This window comes from Pseudopipra pipra, chromosome 11 (genome assembly GCF_036250125.1).
Source record: "Pseudopipra pipra isolate bDixPip1 chromosome 11, bDixPip1.hap1, whole genome shotgun sequence".
Taxonomy (NCBI): domain Eukaryota; kingdom Metazoa; phylum Chordata; class Aves; order Passeriformes; family Pipridae; genus Pseudopipra; species Pseudopipra pipra.
Window position 1 is genome coordinate 20414498 of NC_087559.1, and position 19842 is coordinate 20434339.

At 46.1% G+C, this 19842-nt stretch overlaps 1 protein-coding gene across 11 annotated transcripts in view; it reads right to left on the bottom strand.

The window, feature by feature from the left end:
- WNK2 (WNK lysine deficient protein kinase 2) overlaps positions 1-19842 on the bottom strand; it is a 115340-nt gene that overhangs the window by 26007 nt on the left and 69491 nt on the right. For 8 of the 11 annotated variants that reach the window (XM_064668101.1, XM_064668105.1, XM_064668096.1 and 5 more), the window contains exons 12-24: positions 17180-17494; positions 14345-14394; positions 12188-12353; positions 11991-12107; positions 11668-11835; positions 11406-11451; positions 10105-10221; positions 8647-9686; positions 7022-7085; positions 5141-5196; positions 4375-5060; positions 2689-2903; positions 226-441 (exon numbers count right to left, since the gene is read on the bottom strand). In XM_064668101.1, the coding sequence (XP_064524171.1) occupies positions 226-441; positions 2689-2903; positions 4375-5060; positions 5141-5196; positions 7022-7085; positions 8647-9686; positions 10105-10221; positions 11406-11451; positions 11668-11835; positions 11991-12107; positions 12188-12353; positions 14345-14394; positions 17180-17494 (3256 nt within the window). The remainder of the gene's footprint in view (positions 1-225; positions 442-2688; positions 2904-4374; positions 5061-5140; positions 5197-7021; positions 7086-8646; positions 9687-10104; positions 10222-11405; positions 11452-11667; positions 11836-11990; positions 12108-12187; positions 12354-14344; positions 14395-17179; positions 17495-19842) is intronic. The other 3 variants (XM_064668102.1, XM_064668098.1, XM_064668104.1) reach the window with 2 other exon arrangements.

Genomic DNA, 19842 nt, shown 5'->3' on the forward strand with positions numbered 1-19842 from the left:
GGAATGTCTTGGGCATGGCTTCTCGAGTGGTGGTAACACTCGGAAAGATACTTTAATTTTGCTCTTCTGACAATACTGCAATGATCTTTTTAAAGACAAGCTAGTAGTTTGGATTCTCAAAGGTTCACGTTCCTCTATCACTCCTAAAAAGTTCAAGCCTAAGGGAAGGGAACTAATTTTAGCATGTGCTGGAAGAGACACGAAACAGCCGGCAAGAAAAATCACCTTGGCCAGAGCTTGCGTTGGCGTCGGCTCCGTCGGGGCCCAGGCCGGAGCAGATGTCAGAGGACAGAGAGGCTTTGACAGAGCAGGGCTGCTGGGTCTGCACAGCCTTCCCGAAGGTGGGGGGTGTGGGGAGGGTCACCGCGGCTGCTTCGGGGGAGCCCGGCTGGGATTTACTTGTTTCTTTGTGGGGTGAGTCTTTAGAGTCTGAAAGATTACCTGAAAGAGCAAACAAACAGAACATATGCAACAGGAGACTCTAGGAAACCTCCAGACAAAAACCCCTGCCTAAAAATAACCTGTAGCTTGGCACCAAGAGGAACAGCAATTCACCATCCTGGGGGACTGTACGGAGCACAGGCTTTGGGGACAGCCTGCCCCAGAAAACCACCTACACATCCTATCGCTGAGCCCACTTCTCCACAGAGATCATGGAGCAGGTGTGGGTTTTACAGTTTCTCTTCTGTGTTTTCAGGAGCCTCCCAAGGAGCACAGCTGGAATCAAGTGAGAGCTGCTGGGGTGCTGAGGAGGAGGAGGAGCGCAGGGAGCGATGCAGTGGGGCACAGAGGTTTGCTTTGGTGTTGCTTCTGACACCAAAGGTGAAATTAAGCAAATGGAGAGAAATAAAAAGTTGCTGCAGACATGTGGAAATTTTTATTTATAGCTCTCTGAGTACAACTGTCATTGCCACTGTTAGATGCTTCTGCTGATAAATCTACATAACACATTTACGGCATTTGTATTCTGGTGTTTTTCTATGTTTTATATATTATATATTCTCTCTCTATATATTTCATATGTTTTGTATATTTATATATTCTATATTTTACCCAAGGTATGTATGTGTAGATTCATATCTCTATGTAAATACTTGCATCTATACATCTATATATTTATAATTTCACATATATCTATATATAAATATCTGTATCTATGCATCTCTCTACATATTCATAGATAAATACATATCTATAGATATCTAGATAATGTTTGTATGTATACTTCTGTACTTCCATCTACAAAGATAGCTTTTTAAAACCAAAATACCCTTATAATCGTTGTTACATGGATTTATCAGCAAAAGCATCTAACAGTGGAAATTACAATAACATCACTAATGTTATTAGAAATTGCCTGTCCTTGATCCATGAGGAAGGATTGAGGAAGGTCAAAAGAATGAGGAATCTACACTGTCCAGGGTGAGAAGACTTAGGCAGGAACACAGATTCTCAAAGGTGATGTGAACTTTAGACAGTGTCTCAAAACCTGGAAAATAACATGAAAGGAATGAATGAAGGAGAACAAGCACCAGTGATCTGACTGAGCAGATTTCTGGGCTCTAACTGAAGGTGACAAGGATTAAAAAAAAAGAAAATTGGGACATTTAATGCAGAAATAAGCTTAAATTCTTTGGACTTGGGTAGCACACGGATAGAAGCCAAGATCCAGAAGTGGAGAGAGATGTAGGTTTTTCAGACAGAGAGAGGGAAAACAGCTAGAGACAACCAAAGGACCAACTAGAAAATGAATGGCCCAAGGATAAAATTGCCATTCTGAGTATGTGACCACAGGGAAAGGAAGTGAAACCCATGGACATCAGGCAAACTGCAGCTCAAGGGCTAGAAAGCACTGAACACTGCTTCAGTCCCTGTGGGAAAGAACACTCAGACTCAAGATGGACCACAGAAGTTACTGCCTCTGAATGCTATTTTTCCCTTCTCAGTTGAAATCCTTCCCTGAAAGCAAAAACCTCCTAAACACTCTGCCTACAAAGATTTATGCAATGAAATTCGAAGGGGACTTTCAGTGACACTGAAAACAAAAGCCACCAGGTTTGAAACACAGGGTGGACACTGGAAATGCTCTGCTCCCCTAAATAACAGTGTGAACTAAGCTGAAGAAAAATTATTCATACTTTAGTATGAATACATTTCACTGAAGAAATAGGTACTGGGGTATATTGACATTTCCCACCTAAATCATATTTTTATACTTTTCCAAGAGAGAACAACTCAAGACTGTACTACTGTGTGAAAAATCTCACGCTACTTCAGATGGTCAAAACCTCATAGTTTTATAACTGCTTTTAACTCCCATCCTTTGGGGGAGCAAATGCAATCCCATCTCTTTTATATGGCATCTGGGAGGAAAAAGTAAACAAGAACAAGATACAGCACCTAATCAGTAGAGGATAACAGCACCTAAGAAGTGAATACAAACATCAATAAATAGCATTTGGACAAAGGAAGAGATGCAACCAGGCTGTTTTCCAAATTAAAATGGAATATTGTTCTTCTGCCAAGTGCTGTAACTAATGCAGAGTAGGCAGGGATGGCTCAGCACTGGGAGCTGGGATAAATCTGTCCAAACCCAACAAAAATTCCATCCTTTCCTGCAGGCCATCACACAGCAGAGCCACAGCTGACACGAGCAACAGGCGTAGGGAAGCATCCCAGTGCACCTACTTGTGCTTGATGTTCCACTCCTGAGCTGCTGGACCAGAGGGTTTAAGAGTTTTCCAGCTTTCAATTTGTTTTTGCTGGTTCTTCGGCGCCGGCCGCTCGGCGGGGCAGAGTGAAGGAAGCCCAAGTTGGGAGGAAGGGGTTTCCCCAGCCGAATATAGAGTGCCTCTATCTCATTCTTCTGCTGGGTCTGGAGTTCAGCAATTTCCTTCATATGCCTACAACAAAATAAAGAACTCTGCAAGCGATGTATTTGACAAAGCACCATGTCTTGACAGTGTAATTAATTGTAAAACATGAAACAAAACAGTCCTTGGTTATAAGACAATCAACTGCAAGTATGTGAAGTTGTAACTGTCTACCTGTGATGACTCCCCATCCCTGCAAATGTCCAAGGCCAGGCTGGACAGGGCTTGGAGCAACCTGGCTAGTGGAAGGTGTCCCTGCCCACGGCAGGGAAGTGGAACAAGATAAGCTTTAAGGTCCCTTCCAACCCAAATCATTCCATGATTCTATGACTGATGTCTCAAATATTCATTTATAAGACCAAATCCTAGACAACTAAAAAGACTTTCAACATCCTCAGCCAAACCAACTGATTTTGACATTAGATCTGGCTGGAAGTTAAACAGCTCCAGAATTTCCCTCTTCAAACCAGTGACTTCAAAAAAGTGAACTCTCAAGGCAAGTACACCAGTGTGAAGAGTTCAAGATGAAAAAAAACACAAGCATTTCCCATAAAAATGCCATTAGCACATGAATCACTACCTTATTTACACTGCAGATTTCATGATGCCATAATGTCAGTTTAAAGATTTGGAATAACTGTAGCTCTGCTTTAGAAAGATGCATCATCCGTATTCAGCAGAACCATTATACTCTAAGATAAAAATTAGTATTTTGGTTAAACTACCACCTAATGTTAGTTTTTACCCATCATCTGCCAGGAAAGGAAGAAAATGTTCAAATTTAAAGCAGTCAGTTTTCCGGGCTTGGCAGCATGACAACCTCCCCGTCGGAAGGAGCAGCAGTAAAAATGGTTTGGGGTTTAAAAAAGTTATTACTAAATCATTCAGTTATTATTGAGCTATTGTTGAATTACTAACTTATTACTGAAGGCCAGGTTGGACGGGGCGTGGAGCAACCTGGGTAGTGGAAAGTGTTCCTCCCCATGGCAGGGGTTGGAACAAGATGATCTTTAAGGTCTTTTCCAACCTAAGTCATTCTGTGATTCTGTGATTCTATGAATTGTTCTTCTATATGGAACTGGTAAATAAGGTGATGCATAGAAGGACGCACTGTGACATTTGAGGGAAGGTCTCAGTGATGCCTAATTTCACAGAATCAAAGGATATGCTGAGTTGGAAGGAACCCACAAGGATCACTGAGTCCAACCCTTAGCCCTGCACAGGCCCATCCCCAAGAGTCCCACCCTGTGCCCCAGAGGATCATCCAAACCCTCCTGGAGCTCTGGCAGCCTTGGGGCTGTGCCCACTGCCCTGGGGAGCCTGGGCAGTGCCCAACCAGCCTCTGGGGGAAGAACCTTTTTTCTATATCCAATCTAAGCCTCCCCTGAGACAACTTCCCCCCAGAACCAGTTTACTATTACAGCTCTGCTCATCCTAAGCTGAGCTGCTGCCAAGCTATGGTAACACAAGCTTCCCTCGCATTTATTGCGACCCAACATACTTTTCTCTCAGGTTCTGCAATTCTTTCTTCATATCAGCATCTTCAAACTCTGAGTCATTATCGCTGCTCATGTAGGACGACTGTGAGTGGAAGGACGTTATGTTGATGGTGGGAATCTTCGCCCCTTGCCCATTGGGCGATTCCAGGCCCGGGGAGCCGCCTTTGCCAGACCTCTGCAGGAAAGCAGCAGCCTTTTTGATCAAGTCCGTGGCTGCACTGCTGCTGGGGGGGGAGAGCTGGGCAGCGGCAGCGGGCTGCCGAGGGAAGGGCTCGTCGGCGGAGTCGCTGGAAGCCTGGTCGCAGAGCACGTCGACGGACGAGGCCGTCTGCACCCGCCGCACGGCCGCCTTCATGTCCGGGCTGGAGGGCAGCTCGTCCAGGTACACGTCCGGGGGTGCCGAGAACCTCAGGCAGTGCGGGGACGCCAAAGTCAACTCATCCTGCGTGCTGACAACTGAAAACCTGCCGATGGTTTTGGCTGGGGTGCCGCTCTCCTGAGCCTCAGCCTGTTTGCCATAGGAACCAGAGTCTAGGGAGCCATCCCTGTGAAGGTTACTCATCACCCCATCTGCTGTCGATCGCCGCGTTACACTCTCCCTGCACGCGGGCGAAGCCATCCTCTCTGCCTCCTCGCTCCTCTGGGAAGCTTCCAGCTGGGGAGTTATGCTTGATGATGGAGGTGCAACCTGCAGGAAATAAGAGAGATTAATTTTGAAAGCAACTGTAACAATCAAGCACAATCAAAACTGCTCCTTGTTCTGGTTACCTGAAGGAGACCTTCTGCTGGAGCACCAGGAGCTGAAGCGATGCTTGCAGCTGGACCTGTTTTAAAGATGAAAAAAAAATTCACGTCTCAAATCTTTAGTATAATAAAAGCCAATGTTTTTAACGTGATAAACTGAAATGTAGCACTGAAGAATAATTTACATACTCAATCTTTGTAATCGCAGGAGGCAATAGCAATGGAAATATAAAATATCTGCAGGTAGGCAGACCTATTGATTTGGGGAATTCAGATAATAATAGAAGTGTGGAATTTCATTAGTCAGTTGAAAATTTTTAAGGAGAAAACCAGAAGAAGGATGAAACCTGCATGGTACATTGGGCCTGACTCCTACAGTGTTCTTGATGTCTCAGGGACACACAGTGACCACGGACAGGCCAATGTCTCACACCTTTACTGTGACATCAACACCTCAAACCTGAAATGAAAGTCAATGCACCCTGCCAAAAGTGGAAATTATAAGCCCAAAAGGTAGCCACTTGGACAACAATCACACCAGAAGCACAATATTAGGGGTAGGACTAATCAGTCAGTATTTCACCCCCCAGACACTGGTTTTAAAGTCAGACCAATGCACACAAGCTTTTGAGAATGTTGCATTTGTATGGCACACACTGCACAGAGCGAGGGCACAGCCAAATCTGTCACTTCAGAGCTCTGAAATGGTGACATATAGCAATGCTGGATGGTTTCTAAGATACACTGATTTTACTACACAGCACTTGCAAACTCTCTCCGTTGCCTGTAGGGAAACAAATGGATGCCAGCTCCCCAAAACCCTCTCACTCTGCCCTAAAAGCTTGGGACAATCAACATCCACCAGGACCAGAATGGCCAACTTGTCACATAGAACTGGCAGCCAGATCTGCCACGATCTCAAAAAACATATATATTATCAGCTCTCCCCAGCCTCACCCATGACAGCAGGAGCAGTGTGGCATTCCTCAGCCTTTAAAACTTCCCATGAGTTTCAACAAAGCTAAATGGAGGTGAATTAATTGGTAAACTCGGGCAAATAAATAGGTGAATGGAGGTAAATAAATAGGTAGACAGGTAAATAAATACCCATGTTCTTTCTGTGGCTCCTACTATGATGCTGTAGAAAGTGCTATTGTAGCTACGAGCACCTGAGGAGAAGTGATCCATGGGACTCCCTTGAGAATCCCCCATAATAAACATAATAAACTCCTACTGAATTCAGTTGTTTAAAATCTGCTGTTCTCATACAATATTCTTTCCAGAATTGGAACCTCCCTTTTTCATAAGTTACCAAGACTCCAGAATGAAATGTTTTGAACAGTGACAATATCTGCAGTGCCATCTTTGTTACAGTTCCCCAAAGGCTGCAAGGGTGCAGGGAGATAAACTCTCATTCTGTTTTCTTCTGGAATCTCTGATGGAGAGGATCTGACTCCTGTAAAACTTCACCCCTGAGATCTGTGAGTAGACAGGGACACAAGCCTCATGTGAAGCCAGCAGTGGTTCAGAGGGCAGAACCTGAGAGCACACACTCCCCCAGAGGGGCGACCCTTAATCATGCTATTTTTGTCAACACAATTTTCTGAAACCCAGGAATTCCGAGGGACTCTTTAAGGCCACTGGAAATTGACCTTTGGGAATGCAGCCTTCTGTGTGAAATACCCCACATCTACCCCAGAGACAGGAATTGTGCTGATGGGTTAAAAGAAATCCGAGTTTTTAGGAAGGTCAACAGAAATGAGATGTTTAATATGGGCTATATCAAAACCAGGATCCTAAACAGCAGTGCTGGGCAGTGCTCTGGAGTCAGGAAAAGGTGAGCAGGGAGGGGACCTGGAGCAGGGACCGTGCACAGGCAGAGCTGCCTCAGTGAAGGAGCATTACCTGTTCCGCTTGCTGACCCACCTCTTGCTTCCAAGGGATGTGCACTGACGCTGGTGACCTCCGACTGGTCAAAATTCCAGTGAAAGGAAAAAAGAAACACAGTTTCAGTTTCACTCACAAAGCAGAATGGCACTGCATTCTCCTTCCCTCACTCCCCCTCGCTGCCCTCGCACTGTCGGGGAATATTAAACTATTTCACGGTGCCTGTGGAGGTGGCCTTCGAGCTTTGCCCCCAACTCCTCCATTTTTTTCCTTCCTTGGAAGAAATAAAGCAGTGGCAGTGTCACACTGGGAACTGCAGCATAAGTTACTAAAACCCAGTATATTACATATATACATGCTTGGGGTGTTGTTCTGGTTTGATTTTCCAGCCAGACTGCATATTCTTCATCTGTATGTGTGCCTTCAGAAGTTCTATGTCTCTTTCCTTACTGGCACTGATTTTAAGAGGACAAATTCCAGTTACTGGAGAGACCTAACACCTTGCACGGAGAGAGAATTTTATCTGCTGTAGAAAGTCATTTATCATTAGAAAACAACACACTCTGAACAGTCACTCGAGTGCAGCCACTTTCATGTACCGTACAGTGTCTCTCAAACAGCTGACACAGTCCATCTGGAACAGCCTCAGCCTTGCTAGTGGGGATGGAGTTATCTCCTGAAACGCTGCTTTTAAAATAAGATAGAGAATCCCAGAATGGTTTGGGTTGGAAGAGACCTTAAAGGTCACCTCATTCTATCCCCCTGCCATGGGCAGGGACACCTTCCACTACACCAGGCTGCTCCAAGCCCTGTCCAACCTGACCTTGGGCACTTCTGGGGATAGGGCAGCCACAGCTTCTCTGGGCAACCTGTGCCAGGGCCTGGAATAGACACTGATCTTCTAGCACAAAGTTCTGCAAATCTGCTGATTTAATAAACTGGAGATTTTATCTGAAAGAACGTGACATGGGGGCTCAGCTGAGACACTGAGTACCCACTGCCCCAGACCACCTGCTCCCCCCTGCCTTAGAGGCTCTCGGGGCACTCTTGCTCTGACAAGCTTAGGAGGAGACAAAAGAAACCATTACAGGACATCTATGGAGTGTCTACCTTTGGCTGCAACATGTGGACAAGGGAAAGGCTCCTGAAGTGTTTGCTTTATCCAGACTGACTTGGAAGGCAGGAATTGTAACCACTGCCATCAATCTATATTTTTAAAAATTCCTACTAAAGCACAATTGTCTTCATCAGAACTAGAGCAACTACACCACTTGTGTTCTGCATTCTTAAACTACAAAGAAATTAATGCATTTCTGCCTGCTTTGGACACAGGACGCAAGAGGAGATGAATTAAGGTATTACACCACTTTTAAATCCAAAAGAAAAGTCTGGCATTCACTAACAAGCATTTCTGTAAAATTAGTTAGGATGCATCCAACAGGAAAAATTCAAGAGAGCTTTCACACTGGAAAGCCAGGCAGCAGGCAAAGGCAACACTCTGGAGCAGAGATATGAAAATGTTTAGGGAAGCAAGAGATATACACACGTCCTACTGCAGGCATGTGGGTGCTGAGCTCCGCCCCAGTGCTGGCCCTACAGGCTGGGTTTGGGGGCACAAAGGGCAGAACCACTGTGGGACTGACCGGTGGTGGGCAGGGCAAGAGCTCCGATGGCACAAGGGGCGCCGGTGGCTTGGCAGCAGCTTTCACGTCCTGGCTGGTGTCTGGGACATTATAGCCTGGTTCCCTCCCATCCGACACCAACGCAGGACCTTGTTCTTCGGGAAAAGGTGGCAAGGTAAATTCACTGTCACCCTGTTCGGGTGGCACAGAAGTGTCTGGCGTCCCAGCTGACGCAGAGGAAGTCGGAACATATTCCTGGTACAGCAAATTGCGCAGCTTCTCATCAAGGCTTTTTATCGTGTTGTCCACGAAGTCCACCCGAGGGGGTCCCTCCCCATCGGACTCGGTGGTGCCAGGGGGGTTCTGCTGCTGCAGGAGCCCGACCCCCGCGCCGGGGCCGGACACGGGCTGTGTCGGTGGCACTGCGGCCAGGGGCTGGGCTGCAGCCAGCGGCACCTGCGTGGGGCTCTGCAGCTGGGACCCCGCCAGCCCCAGCCCCTCGGGGGCAGCGGGGAAGGGCTGGCTGGCGAAGGTGAGCGGCCCCGAGCCGGGCTGGCCGCCCTCCGGCAGTGGCGGCACCTGTGCCACCGGCTGCCGCTCCAGGACCACGGAGTCCGGGAGCAGCGGGAGCGGGCCGGGAGCCGCGGGCACGGCCGTGTGCGGCCCCACGCTGCAGCAGGCGATCTCCACGTCGGGCACACACGCAGCCTCGTCTGCCGGCGGCGGCAGCTGCGGGGCTGTGGGGGCGGCGTCGGGGGGCTCCTCCAGCCCCCCCGGATGAGGGGGCACCGCTGCCACGGCTGGGGGGTACTCCAGCTGGGCCCCGGCAGCTGCCGCCTGCTCCGGGATGTTCGGGGCAGATCCCAGCAGTGCTGAGGCTGGTAACTCTGCCTGGCTCGGGATGCTGGTGGAAGCTGCTGCAGTGGGAGCTGGTGCCAAGGATGGAGCAGCTCCGAGGGGGCTGTCACAGACTCCTCCGGGCAGAGGAAGCTGCTGCCCAGCCCCGACCTCGGGCACGTCTGTCACTGCGGAGCTCACGGGCTGCTCATCCTGCTCCGGGTCTAGAGAGAACACAGACAAAAGGTGAATGTTTTAAGGAAAGGAAATCACTGCCACACCCCCCAGCCAGCTGCAGGGACAACCCCTTAGAGCTTCCCACCAGGAAATAGCTGTTATACACATCAAGTTAGAATTTGCAGATTATGCAAAAAATATTCCACTGAAAAGGCACTGCAGTGACCAAGGCTTCATCTACCTCATAGCATAAGGCAGAGCTAAAATACTGACACTTCTCTGAAGCTCAAATAGATTCCCAATTTGGCTCAATACCAGGATCACTCTGTAAATGCCCAACTTAAAATTCATCATTTTCTTCCTCCAACTAAATGAAGTGAAACCATCACAGCTAAGTCAGGTGAGGATAGAAGAGCGACAACACAGCAGCTCCAGAGCAGATATTTCTATGAAGTTTGGACATACCTGGCCCTTCTGCCTGCTGGGCACTGGGAGGTACTGGAGGGGAAAATTCGGGGGCATCCGTAGTTGGATTTTCCACTACAGGACATATAATAAACCACCTTTTTCCAGTATGCAAAACTAGGGATGAAAAGAAAATAACAAGTAAATAACACAAGGGTTTCCATTGTCTCCAGATCGTGTCCAAACCTGAATTTCCACGTTCAGAAAGAAAATCAGAACTTCTACAATTACAGCCAAGAGTAGATCAATGGCTTCGAATTTGATCCTCATCCCTTCTGGAAGGCAGACAGTGGTGCCTCCCAGTTCTGCCACATATCTGAAGTTATTTGAAAATTTGTTTTCAGGCATTCACACTTTTAGAAGAGTGATAGTTACGTACATGAACATTTCATTAGTGGAACAGTGGATAGTTTTCTCACAGTGGTAAATTTGTTAATTTTGTCAAGTTTAGCAGCTGAATTTTTCCATGTTGGAAGTTTTGTAGATAATATTTCCTTCTACATCTTCTCTCAAAACCTGTCACATCTTATATGTAAATGGCAAACTTTCAGCAGAGAATCACAGACTCACAGAATGTGCTGAGTTGGAATGGACCCATCAGGATCAGAGTCTGACTCCTGGCCCTGCAGAGGGGCCCAACAATCCCACCATGTGCCTGAAAGCATTGTCCAAATGCTTCTTGAACTCCGACAGGCTTGATAGCCAGGTCCCTTTCATTTATCCCAACACCATGCACTTACAGAGAGAACCATGGGCCAATTCCCTCCCCATCCCATTTGTCTGTACAACCCCCGTGTTTAGAGGCCAAGATACTCCAGGAATGCCAACATAGTTTCCCCCTGGAATAGCAGAGTAGCTGGAAACTGAGGGGTTAGACACTTCAATTAAATTACCAATGCAAATGTAATCTTTCAGCTTCCTCTTGTAAATATTTTTATTGTTGTGTTCAGAGGATGCTTCCCTGCACCTTCTTGACTTTCCCACCAATTATCAGCTTGTGTCATTCAGGGCTTCCCTAAACATCCCCAAATGTCCCATCCATCCCAGTTAGCCCTGCAATATTCCAGTTTACTAACAGCAGGGATCACTTTTACACCCTTATTTCTAGATATATTCCAACCACCAGTGGTTGCAAACCTCTGCACGAACTCTTCACTGCCTCAAAGCTTGAGATTAAGTTGTATTCATAGAATCACAGAATCACAGAATGGTTTGGCTTGCAAGGGATCAAGACCACCTTGTTCCAACCCCATGCCATGGGCAGGCATACCTTCCACTAAAAATTTAAAGGCACAACTTACCATTTTGCTGATACACAGGTGTCTTCACTTGAGACTGACGCTTCTCCTGTTAAAGAAACAACAGAAGAATGAGCTCTACCAGTGCAAGAGGAGCATCATCCCAAGGAGCACTCATATTGTAAGGCTTAACAAAGTAAAAGCATTATTTTTCTAGCTAAGAAACTTCTTACTTTTTTTAAACACAGGACGCAAAACTAATTTACAGCATCTGGCTGTAAAGAGAAATGAATCAAACCAGAAAACTTTATTTAGCATTTCTTACCTCGCTCATTTCCAGCCTATCAGCATCTTGCTGGGGACTTGTTCCCTGGTCAGAACTTCGCTCTCCTTCTGTATCCTCACTGAGCATATCTTCTGCTTTATCAATGATATCTTTCATTTGCTCAATAAAAGTCTCTTTTTCACTCTGCAAGATGAACTCATTCTCTACCTAGAGGGCCACATCAAAATAAAGAGGAAAACAGTATTTTTTTGATTAATGCCTCATTCCACAGCTGTCAGACAGCTTGGGCAACAAGCACATGTGAGAAGAAGCTGCCTGAAGCAACCTGGTGCACTGAGAGCCCGTGGGGAGCCACATCTCACCATGTAAGTAGCGATTTCCTCTGGCGCATCACCATCCAAATCAAACTTGAACGTCACCATTTTGTGGTTGTGGGTTTCAAGCTGGCACTCCACCATCTTATCCCCCGTGTTACACACCTGCACGCAGAGATTAACAACCTTTACTCCTGGCAAAGCCAAAGGGATCCCAAAGTTACCCTCCAGCAGGTTGTACTTGCATTTAATATGGTCAGTTTGGGTCTGCTGGACTTCTCCTGGCGCGAACGAGCGCGCGTGGACTTCTTATGCTTCTTCGAAGACTTTCCTTCTTGCTTTCCACTTCCTATTGCTCCTTCAAAGCTGTCACTCATCTCTTTACCCGAGGCAACATCTGGACTCATGTAGCTTTATAAGGGAAAGGAAGAACAACCCCAAAATAAACCCAGAGTCACACACAAGGGAATCACACATGGGTAAGCTACACAACAACAGAGGCGGCAAAAAAAAGGGCACATTTGCACCTTTTTTGGCCAAACTGAGTCAGCTGGAAGATACTCAGTGAGTGAAGGGCACTATTTCTCATCAGGCACATTCTCTGGCTACCATACCTACCAAGAAATGATCTATTAATGTTTCTGACAACACCATAGGGAAAATCTCATCACTCTGAATATATACCCACATCACCTTATGCCTTCACTTCGGGGATCCTGACAGTCCCTCTCTGAACTGCACCAGTTCCTACTTTTTCAAGGTGCAGTTTTTCTCAGCTCCTGCCCGCCTGCACTCCCAGCAGAGGGGCAAACAGGGCCAGCTTAGGTTTGCTGGAGAAGGAGGAAAGAATGAGGTCAGTACAGCATCCCATAGCAGACTGCCTCTCCTCTCTCTGCAGCTCTCAAGGATCAGAAAGGTTTTGTGCCCCAATATCCCAGGTGACCACCTAGCAACAGTATAATATTTTTAGCAGCCAAGCCAGTAGCTGCTCCAACCTTACTGTAACATGGCCTACATAAAACATGCAATGAATTTGCAGGAAATTTCCTCAGGTTCATAAAAAACAAGTGAGGAATGAAAGCTGTGAGGCCATCTGGCCCATTTATTACCCCAAGGGCTGATCAGCTCTGGCTAAACCAGTCCTCACAGAGGTGTGTGTAAACTGATCTTATAAAGCTCCTGTGAGATTCCATAGCTCTCCTGGACAATTTATTCCTGTGTTCATTTTGCCACACAGGGAGAAAAGGATTGAAGTCTAACCTATGGATCCACTTCCTTTCCTAAACTCAAGGCTTTCCTTCTCATTCTGCACTAGCTGCACAGAACAACTTATTTCTCCTCCATTTGCAGCCACCTTGTCTGTGTAACTCCTGTGTTAGGAAAGTGAACACATTTAGTGCACAGGATATACTCCAGATCACATCTCTGGAGCAATTCCCAGCCACGTGATGCATATGCCATTACTGTCCACTCTACAAAAGCACAACCCAGCTCCAAGCTGTCCTTTATTTCACCTGGGAGAGTGAGCCCTCCCTCTGTGAGTACCAGGCGTGTGCTGGTGCTGTGTTTAACAGCCACCTTTAAACACAGCTCTGCAACAGGCGAGTAAGGACTCAAAAAGTGACTGAAAATTTGGTCTGCCTTCCTACAAAGGGCACTCATTTTGTTCTATCATATCTAACTTACTTACAGCCAGAACGAATCTATAGTCACAGAAGATTAGATCTCCCTTTCCACACAATATTTAACAGCAACAAATTCTTGGGAAAAAAGTTCCACTTTATGGTTGTGGGGTTGCACTGACTTGTGTCAGGTGAACTTTTGTGATGGGGTAGAATAAGGTCAGAAACAGGTGTCTTTAATGTTCATTCACTGAACTCATTTTGTCTATTCAGGAAAATAGAAAAGGGTCATGAAAATCCTAATCCCAAGGCTTAGCAATCAATAAGGACAGAGTTGGTGCTGGCTCCTGCAGTGGGCAAGGCATCCAGCTCAACACACAACTCCCACCAATGCACTGCTCCCTCTAAGAGACCTGCAGAAGGATCCTTACAGGAGGTGATTTGGGAATACCCAGTTTATTCCCAAAGAGGGAACAAACTATATACCTAGCTATACTGGTTGTGGCATGTTTTCCCACAGGTTCAACAGTGTCAAAGCCAGGGGCTGTACCTCTTCAGTTATCCTAACAAAAAGACAAGTTCCACACTGCTGTACATACACCAAGTGAGGATGCTGCACCCAAACTAAGGAACTGAAAGAGCTGGAGGTGCCAGAATGGGCACACAGAACACTGCCAGCTTCTCCCTAGATGTGTCCCCATCCATCTCCTCCCAGTCAGGTCAGGACAAACAGCCTGCAGAAAGCAAACACTTCTTACGCCAAAGAGGTAATAACAATACCTTTCACAGCTCTGGGACAGAGTTTGCAGTTTGTCCTGTATTGCCTGTTCCTAAAATGCAAGAAAAAGTCATTTAAGCAAATGTGTATTGGCAGAGGAAACACACCTTTAAGAAAGGTTTTGCTGTTGATACCAGTAACCCTAAAACCATTCTGTTTAACCAGTTTTGGAACTTGGAAATAAAACAAATGTCCCACTTTACCCTCCCAACATCACTTCTGTCCGAGGCCTCAACCACTTTTTCAGACAGAGTCACCAACCCACCAGCTCCCTTCTGCTGCCTCTACAGAAGATGAGATGGTAAAAGGAACACAACAGTTCTCACCACCACGGCAAAACCTGATTGAGGGACAAATTCAGATCAGCACCCACTGTCTTTTATTTTTGAATGTATCTGCTAATTTGCTTAATTGCTTTATATAGCTTCCTGAAATATGCTCAGTATTTTCATTGTGTTTGGCTTAGTGGGAAAATTTCTGAGGAACTTACAATTAAAACATGGATATTCATCATTTAATAACACCACCTTCGCATTACGTCCTCTTGTTCTCTACACAAATTTCCCCTAAAAGCCTCACTCTTCACTGGTTGCAGCTCTGGGACAGACATCATAGCACGGCTTTTGCACCAGGTAAACCCATTTCCACATAATTTGTGACGGTGCTACAGGCCCTGCTGTAACAAACTTACACAGTTTGTACACAGACACACACACTCGTGCATGTATATAATTGTGCATATACACACACCCCAAATATAGTCATAAATATATATAATTTTATATATATTTATATATATTTACAAACATATGTCTATAAAATCCTTCTACAGATGCACAGCTAGAAACGAGCCCCTGGACTGCAACTGCTACACTTAACACTCAAGCAGTGGTGGGCTGGGGTTAAAAGCTCAGCAGTGAACCAGTCAGCCCCACTGGTTCTGTGGCAGTGAACCAGCGAGTCCCACTCCTCGTCTCTAACACCACACACAGGCCATGCCAAGCTTGACTGCAGTTTCGATAAAACCGCAGAATTAATGAACGATGAGAACACAGATATAATGTATCTACATTCTGGTAATGCACTTGACCAAGTGCCTTACAAAAATCTCCTTTGCCTGAGCGGTTCAGGTCGGTTGGGACGCGAGGGCTGCCACGTCTGAACACAACAGGAGAGATAAAAACATTATGGCAGAGTAGCAACAAAATGCAGTGTCTGGATTATATGGACAAGTATGAAACTTCTCTTACACCCAAGAAGACTTTATCAATGTGTGTCCGAAAACCAGCATGGAGAGTACATGGATTGATACTGGTTTGATTTCTTAAACTGAACAAGAGAAGGGGGTAACTTACAGATGGACACGAGACTGAGTTTAGCAAACCAGCGGCTAAATGTCCTGAGGGATATGGGACGTGAAGGACAGACATGAGCCTTGATGGCCACGGGTTTCTAAGGTAGTACAGGATGACTTGCATCCCCCATATCACACTGCACAACAAGGAGGTTTGTTCGTGTTTCCACAATGTCTAATGGGATTGACCCTGCACTGAAGGCACCCTGTCATGAGCTGTGCATTCAGAAAAAAGGCAGCTGGAGAAGGAATACCTTAAGTGATGGACATGCTTGACCCAGCCAGGCTTTTCTGGGGAGCCTGCAAGTGAAGTACTACAGACAGGGTCTACCATTCCTGCTCCATCTAAGATATAGAATACAGACATTCACGAGGAAACGTCCTATTACAGCAGGAATGTTGATTTGATAAGAATTAATCTGCCACTGATGGACAGAAAAAATGGGGAACTGGAGTCCAGCTTTAGTGTCGGCATAACCCTTCCTGAGCATCTTCTGGAGGCAGTGTTGAGTTGTGCCTCCAATGGAACTCCAGGCTGCACTGTGGAGTCAAGGCATCTGAAAAGCCATGGAAGAACAGGCAGAACCAAAAGATGAAGTTTGAAAAGATGAAACATATACTTTGGGAGGAAAGGTAGCTCAGAACAGAGCCTCAAGAGGAACAACTCTGAATGCAGAATCACAGGGGGACATTTCCATCCACAAGTGGAGAACAAATCAGACTTATTTCGTGAAATTAGGTAGAAATGTCAAGGCTTTTGTTTTGCTTTGCTAACAGGGAGGTGAAGAGAAGGAAATGTTCTGTGATGTTCTGTCAAGACTGAAGATTAAGTAATTATGGGAGTGGAAAGAAAAGTCAAAATAGCAGACAGGAGAAGCTGACAGTTCTCCAAAGGAAATCACTAACATGTGTCCTGCTTATATGACCACTGAGAATTAGGAATGCCTATGAATATCTGAAGAAACAAAAATCCCAGGGCTAGAGTAGACTTTAGGCAATACAGGAGGATAAAATGCTAAATGCAATGGGAATAGTGCTCAAGCTGAGGAACACGAAGGGCTTTCACATAACGAAGGCTTAGATAATGGAGCAGTTTCTTAAGGCAAATGATGGTTGGTCACACAAGTGCTTGAGACATTTAAAACAGGACTGGACAAAACACAGGTGAAACTCTACAGAACAAATTCTCACTGACTCACAGTGAGAATTTCTTAATCTCTTAAATGTCTATCTCTGTGCTCGTGCTCAGCTACGGACAAGTGCTGCTGCCTCGAGGAGACATTTCCCAAGGTACAACATGAGGTTTCCAGCTTCACTTGGAATTGCCAATTATTTGCTGACCCAGAGTTGCCGGCATCCAGGACAAGCGGCTCAACAGAGTGAGGGGATAACCTCCCTTGTGCAATGAGCTCACTGTCTCACAAAGGAGGAAGTATGAAGTTAAGGCTGAGGCCCGTGAGTTACTTCAGAGGAAGGGCTCTACCTCTTGAGATGTCTCTGCGCCTGCCGGGACAGCCGAGCAGGGGGCTGGGAGCTGCTGGCCCAGTGGCTGGGAAAGATCAGGCTGGAGCTGCAGCAGAGCAGAGGGCTGGACAGGCAGGCTGGGGTCTATAGGTACGGGCGGGCTGGCTGTGGCCAGGCTGCCATGGACCTGGGGAGCGCCTTCGGGAGCGACGCAGGGCGGCACCAGTTCAGGCTGCAGCTGCAACGGCGGTGACATGACTATCGAAGGTTGCACCGGCAGCACGGGCACCTGGGCTCCAGCTTCCAAAGCAAACTGAGTGTGTCCAGGCATGGGCTGCAACACAATGAGAGCTGTTAGCACACACCTCTGCTCAGAGGGCTCGGGACTTACGTGACAAGGCATCGAAGTCACCCGCACCCATGGAGAAAGGACCCCAGCTCTGCAGTGAGACCGGGTTTGGGTGAGCTCAGTAACTACTAAAGAGACTAAACTTCCTTTGGAATGACTAAATAAAAAAACTGAAGATTCTCTCTATATGATTATGACACCGTGTGCATTGCTCAGGCACCAGTTAATTTGCAGGGACAAAGCCATATTTTGCTAAGTAATGAAAAATCACAGAATTCCAGAATGGAATTCCAAACCCTATCCAACCTGGCCTTGGACACTTCCAGGGATAGGGAAGCCACAGCTTCTCTGGGCAATCTGTGCCAGGGTCTCACCACCCTCACAGGGAAGGACTCCTTCCCAATATCCAATCTAACCCTGCCCTCTGGCAGTTTGAAGCCATTCTCCCTTGTCCTGTCCCGCCAGGTCCTTGTCTCAAGCTCCTCTCCAGCTCTCTTAGAGCCCCTTTAGACACTGGAAGAGATTCTAAGGTCTCCCTGGAGCCTTCTCCAGGCTGAACACCCCCAGCTCTACCAGGCTGGCTCCAGAGCAGAGGGGGCTCCACCTTTTAAAGCATCTCCGTGGCTTCCTCTGGACTCACTTCAAAATCTCTGGTGATGAATTCATTCTCCTGAATACTTCGCTCTGCTTTCAGTAGCCTACCAAACTGTCCAAGCAGAGAAAAATACACTCTACCCATAACCTAACTTCAGATATTTTAAGGAATCTGCCATATATATGTAGAATCAGTAGCTGGGTTAAATGACACAGTTAACTCTTTTTCACTGGATATGCACCAATGTCCTACTTTAGTTTAGTGTAGTTTACACACTGAAGTCACAACTTAACCCTTGACATGCCAAGCTCAAAGGCCCCGATCCTGCCAACACTCCCCTGTGGACAGAGGGATTTTCATTTATCTCACTGGATTTCTCCAGTGCATTAAAATAACCCGTGTGTGTAAGCACTTGGTGGGAACTGGACTGAGGCGACAGGATTCCAACTACCTTAGTGACTGGGTTGTTATTCTGCATAACAGTCCTTTTGCGTTGTATATTTAAAACCAGAACATTCTCCTTTTAGGTACATCATGTGTTTTTTCCAAAGGGACTGAGCTTGTGGGAAGAGAAAGAAGGAAAGAAAGGAGCATATGGAAGAAAAAAGACTTTTAGTACTAGGTAGAACTGTGCCTAATTTGTACTTTTTTTAAAGTACCATCACCTAGAGATTTAGGCTATTGGAAAATATATTAAAAAAAGTCAAGACTCAGATGGGAACTAGGCCACACTGTTTCGTTGCTGCATGCTCTCTGCAGGTTCTGGGTGTGAGCTGAAAACTATTATCCCAGGTTTTATTGTGGGTAAAAATAAAGACAGGATGTGCTTCACAGCACCTCACAGTTACACGGCTGCCCAAGGGGGGGTTTTTAGACTGACAACTGTGGTGTAACACCACAGAAGGGTGGTGACATTCTATTTTAAATCTTATATAACTAGAATAATTCACAAAATATTTCAATGTCTAATTTACCTGGGCGAAACAAAACTCACAGGTGCTAAACATCAACTGCAACAACAGCACTGCATTATGTACAGAAATACCTGTCCATTAAAAGTGCTTCACATCAGAACAATGTATTTTAAAATATTTCTCTGCACTTTGTAATAGCCATTTTTTATTCTAAATTCTTCCATATGCAACTCTTCCATCCATATTTGATAAGTGACGACTGTGTCGAGATGGTTTGGGAACATCAGCCCTCCAGTTCTGGTGTTTGCCATGCTCCCTGTGCCTAATGGGCTTGATTCCACCCCCTCTAAAGCCACTGGGAATACTGGGTAACATTCCCAGGCTCCATGCTACTGCAATTCTCACAGACAGTATTTCTGTACCAAATATACCGCCGAAGAGAGAAATTTAAAAATGATTTAGTGCTCTGAAGATGCCGGGCTATTGCAGGTTGGGATGGGATGTTATGAATTTTAATCAGTGTGTTATGGTGAAGGGATGTGGCAGAACACAGATTTTCCAAATGCCATTAATTAACAGATTTGAGTGCCCTCTCCTGCTCGGGTCAGACTGTGTTTCACATTGTCGTATCACAGATGTGGTGAGAGAAGTATTTACAGACTCTGTCAACAAGTCCTGAGCCACTTTCCTTGTAAATACTGCTACTATTTGAGCTCCATTTATGCTTAATTTCTCTTAAGGAGGGAAGGGTCTGCAGTTCGAATCCATCCCTGCCCTGCAGGCCTGACAGCGCTCTTCCACGCAGTTTTCCAGAGCTGTTACCA